Below are 4,943 nucleotides of genomic sequence, written 5' to 3'. Positions count from 1 at the left end.
TATGTAGAATTGGTAACAGTTCTTCTTTAAATGTTTTGTAAAATTCACTTGTAAAACCATCTGGTCCAGGGCTTTTCTTGGTTGGAAGTTGTTGTATTTCCTTTTAGAAGAGACTTTCTTCAACATAGTAAAAAGTATTTTTGCAAACCCGAGAGCCAACATTCTTTTCAATGGAGAGAGGTTAAAGGCATTCCCTTTAAGAACAGGAAATAGGGCATTCCTTTCAGATGCCCAGTATCACCTCTCTTATTCAATATTGTATTAGAAGTCTTAGCAATGGCAATCACACAAGAGAAGGACATAAAAGGTATCCAAATTGACAAAGAGGAGGTAAAATTATCTCTCTATGCAGATGATATGATAATATACTTAGAAACCCCTAAAGACTCAGCAAGAAAACTATTGGACACAGTGGACCAATTCAGCAAAGTAACAGGATACAAGATCAACGTACAAAAATCAGTTGGATTTCTCTACAGTAACAAAGAGAATACAGAACCTGAACTGAGAAAAACAACACCCTTCACAATAGTGAATCACAAAATTAAATACTTGGGAGCAGAAGCACAAAGGATCTATTCAAAGAAAATTACATAACATTACTAGAAGAAACAAAAAGAGACCTGGAGACGTGGAAGAATATCTCTTGCTCATGGATAGGAGGACTCAATATTGTGAAAATGTTAATACTACGAAAGGCAATGTACACGTTTAATGCAATCCCAATACAAATAGCAATCCCATTCTTCAACGAGATGGAAAAGGCAATCTCCAGTTTCAATTGGAATGGAAAGAAGGTTTGAATAAGCAAAGCACTCCTTAAAAATAGAAGAAAGGTAGGAGGTATCTCACTCCCTGATTTCAAATCCTACTGCACTGCCGTGGTGGTTAAGACAGCATGGTACTGGTACAATGACAGTCACAGAGATCAATGGAATAGATTTGAAAACCCGGAAATCAGCCCTTCTATCTATGGTCAACTAATTTTTCACAAGGAGATGAAATCAGTTAAGTGGGGAAATGACAGCCTTTTTAACAAACGATGTTGGAAAAATTGGAAAAGTACCTGCAAAAGACTCAAGCATGGTCCACACCTTGCTCCATATACAAAAACCAACTCTAAGTGGATCCTGGACATAGGACTAAAACCAAGGACTATAAACTTCATTAAAGAAAAGCTTGGAAGCACTCTAGAAGGTCTAATCCACAACATAAAGAGTCTTCCAGGTATCCTGAAAAACCTACAACGAGGAGAAGGTGAAATAGATGAATGGGACCTTCTAAGAATCCATTCCCTATGCACATCCAAAACCTTTTCCAACAGGGTAAAAAGGGAAGCCACAGACTGGGAAAAAGTATTTGGTAATGACATGTCAAATCTAGAATCTATAAAATACTTGAGCACCACAACAAGATAAAGGTAAATAATCCAAATGAAAAATGGGCACAGGATATGAACAGACACTTCACCAAAGAAGATATTCAGATGGCAAACAAGGACATGAAGAAATGGTCAAAATCCCTAGCTCTAAGAGAGATGCAAATCAAAACAACTATGAGGTATCAACTCACCCCAGTCAGAATAGCAAACTTTAACAGAACAGCAAGCAACAAGTGCTGGCAAGGTTGTGGAGAAACTGGAGCCCTTATTCACTGTTGGTGGAATTGTAAAATGTTGCAACCACTGTGGAAGGTGGTATGGCACTTTCTCAAAAAGTTGCAAATAGAGATACCATTTGACCCAGCAATTCCACTACTGGGAATATACCTCATAGAGACCATAACTGACATCCAAGCTGATATATGCACACCCATGTTTATCGCGACTTTGTTCACAAAAGGAGTTGGAAACAACCTAAGTGCCCGTCAACAAATGAATGGATAGAGAAAGTGTGGTATAGTCACACAATGGAATACTATGCTGCATTGAAAAACAAGGAACTCATGCAGTATTATTCAAAATGGGTGACCCTGGAGGACATAATGCTGAGTGAAATATCTCAGTCACAAAAGGACAAATACTGCATAGTGCCACTGTTGTAGAATGTAATTGACATCGGGTTTTCGGGGAGACTGAGAAATATGGGTTCAATAATGTATACTGCATTGAAACAGATGAGGGAGAAAACTGTTTAAAAGCGATATGTGATTACATATTTTTGTCATGACAGGAGTCCAGAGCAAAGGCTTCATAGTGTAGTGGATCTTGGGGGAGGGACCGTAAAACAATGAAAGATTTTTTTCTTTTACTTTTCCAAGAGGGTAGTGTACTGGGGGGTAGGGTTGGGAGGGGAGAAAAGTGCAACAGTGGATGAATGGAAATCCAAAGTCTCTGTAAATTTTCACTGAAATTAATAATTAAAAAAATTTTTAGAGTGCCGCCGTTGGGTCGTTGCGCAGGTCGCCGGGTCTTAATGCGGGTCACCGGCGCCATGAAGATCTGGACCTCCGAGCATGTCTTCGACCACCCCTAGGAAATGGTCACAACGGTTGCGATGCAGAAGTACCCCAACCCGATGAACCCCAGTGTGGTGGGCGTCGATGTCCTGCACAGGCACGTGGACCCCTCTGGCAAGCTGCACAGCCAGTGGCTTCTGAGCTCGGAGTGGGGCCTGCCCTCTGTGGTGTGATCTCTTACCGGCAGGCACAGCTCGAACAAAGACATACGTGCAGGAGCATTCTGTAGTTGACTCAGTAGAGAAAACAATGGAACTGAAGTCCACTAATATTTCCTTTACAAATATGGTCTCCATGGACGAGAGGCTCATCTACAAGCCTCATCCTCAGCACCCGGGCAAAACGATTCTCACTCAGGAAGCCATCATCACCGTGAAGGGCGTCAGCCTCAGCAGCTACCTGGAAAGTCTGATAGCGAGTACCATCTCTTCCAATGCTAGTAAAGGTCGAGAAGCCATGGAATGGGTAATAAATTAAACGCTGAGATTGAAGAATTGACGGCCTCCTCTAGAGGAAGCATAAGGACGCCAATGGCAGCGGCAGCATTTGGAGAAAAATGACAGTGGCACAAGGCACAGTGGCAGGCCCCAAGTCTCCAAGCCAGCGTTGTATTTATTGGTAATTTAAGATCTTTTAGGTGGACTTTTTTTTTTAAAGTAAGCTGGAGAGTGTCTATGTGACTTTGATAAAAACAAAGAGGGGCAGGGCTTCAAACTAAGGGATCATTGGAAAAAAAATAGTGTTGTTTGATGACAGTCTAATTCCGAGGTATCCAGTGTTTTTGTGGAAATGTAACGATTATTGAAAAAGTGCACTGAAATTGATAGTGCCATATTGAGTCTCCTAGAATTAAAGGGTGAAACTTCCGGGTTGTGGGAATTCTGCTGGGCTTTGACCAACACCATAATAAGGCCAGGCCATTCGGGTCCACAGGCTGCCGGCACTCACCGAGAAACTCACTTAAAAGGGAAAAATTGGGACTTTTCAAAGCAATATTGATTTGCCTCAATTATTCTGTTAAAACCAGTGTTTTGATTTGGTATTTTGGTGAGATTTATCGAGAGAAACTTTTCACCAAAATAATCTATAATTCCAACAAGATAGGGTTCTGTTGTGTTTAAGAGTACTGTAATGGCTTGCCAATATTTGGTAACTTAGTAAAAAAGCATTACCTATTCATTAATTGCATCTGTAATGCCTTCCAGAGTCTTTTGGTTTCATGTGCTCTATATGGGTTGGTTAGGTTAACGGAAAAGTAGTCATTCCCTGAATTCTGCAGCTCTGTAAACTTCACAGATCATCTGGGCACATCTTTTAGCATTTCACAGTGTGCCTAACTTAAGAGACTACCAGGTGTCCAGATCAAGGCTCTGTGATTGATAATACCTGAGTGTCACATTGTTTAAATAACTTTTTTTACATAATTGCCACCACAAAACTTTCTTTACCCAAAGAGCTGTGCATCATTGGAAATTACTCAAACGCTCTCTTGATGAAGCGTAAATTCTAGCTACTTAATGTTTTTAATAATACAGCACCAGTGTAGGGGGTGGTGGGGAAGACACCCACAAGGATTGGTTCCTGTTCAGCACTGATTGAACCTGATTGAATTGTGGTTCAGCTTTCCTTTAGGGGAAAGCCTTGTTGTAGCGGCCACAGGGCAGCAACAGTTAGAAAACAATCCAGTCTTTGTCTCCTCCTTTGTAGCAGAGCACTGTTAGTGAGTCAGCCCTAATGCCGCTAATACTTGAAATTGTTGCTTTGTTTCTGTTACAAGGCGATTGATTAGTTGTTGCCTTTATTTTTATTAACACTTACTGTGTTAATTAGCCTGATTTCCTAGTTAGTGACGACTTTATGTGTGTACACAAATTACAGAGATCAGATGCCAAGTTATTAAAAAAATATTGGGGTTTTGTATTGAAAGTAATATTTAGCTTAAGATTTCTTAGGACATTTGTAAAAGCAAGTTAAAGCCAATAAGGTTTCTGATTATATTTTGTACCTAGAGATGGTTTTTACAACGGAAACTAACATTTCAGCTAAACAAAACATTGCTGAGTACTGTTATTTGATAACAGTTGCTTTGTGTAATTTCTGTAAATTGTTCTGGAAAAGATGTAATGTCCTAATGATAAAAAAGTTTCAAACATAGTTACCTTTTAAAAATAGCTAAAAAAAATAGCTAATAATTTTACTTTGGCCTATTAAAATATAAATATACAGCAGGTATTTGCATTCAGAGGCTAAAACTGGACTAGACTCTAAATTAATACAAACACGAGGGCTTATTGAACATCTTATCCTATTTAATATTAAAAATATAAGTTATGTAAATTAAGGGAAGCCTTTCTTGTTAATAAAAACTTGTTATAAACTGTGAACAAAAATTTTTAAAAAGAAGAAGCTGTGCTGCAATCCCAAAAGTGTGCTCTTTGAATCCACAAGCTGCTCCATGGGAGGATGGATAATTTCCTGTGTGAATT

At 39.3% G+C, this 4,943-nt stretch overlaps 1 protein-coding gene and 1 pseudogene across 1 annotated transcript in view; one reads left to right on the top strand and one right to left on the bottom strand.

The window, feature by feature from the left end:
- LOC102869168 (small kinetochore-associated protein-like) overlaps positions 1-2,434 on the bottom strand; it is a 21,945-nt gene extending 19,511 nt beyond the window's left edge. The window contains exon 1 of the mRNA XM_006901773.1: positions 2,397-2,434. Within this exon, the coding sequence (XP_006901835.1) occupies positions 2,397-2,434 (38 nt within the window). The remainder of the gene's footprint in view (positions 1-2,396) is intronic.
- On the top strand, positions 2,433-3,017 carry LOC102862665 (annotated as a pseudogene).
- Positions 3,018-4,943: the final 1,926 nt, after the last annotated feature.

Source organism: Elephantulus edwardii, unplaced genomic scaffold (genome assembly GCF_000299155.1).
Source record: "Elephantulus edwardii isolate Elephantulus edwardi_28Jun2011 unplaced genomic scaffold, EleEdw1.0 scaffold00343, whole genome shotgun sequence".
Classification (NCBI taxonomy): domain Eukaryota; kingdom Metazoa; phylum Chordata; class Mammalia; order Macroscelidea; family Macroscelididae; genus Elephantulus; species Elephantulus edwardii.
The sequence above is the reverse complement of the archived record's forward strand: the minus strand, read 5'-3'. Positions and strand labels throughout refer to the sequence as shown.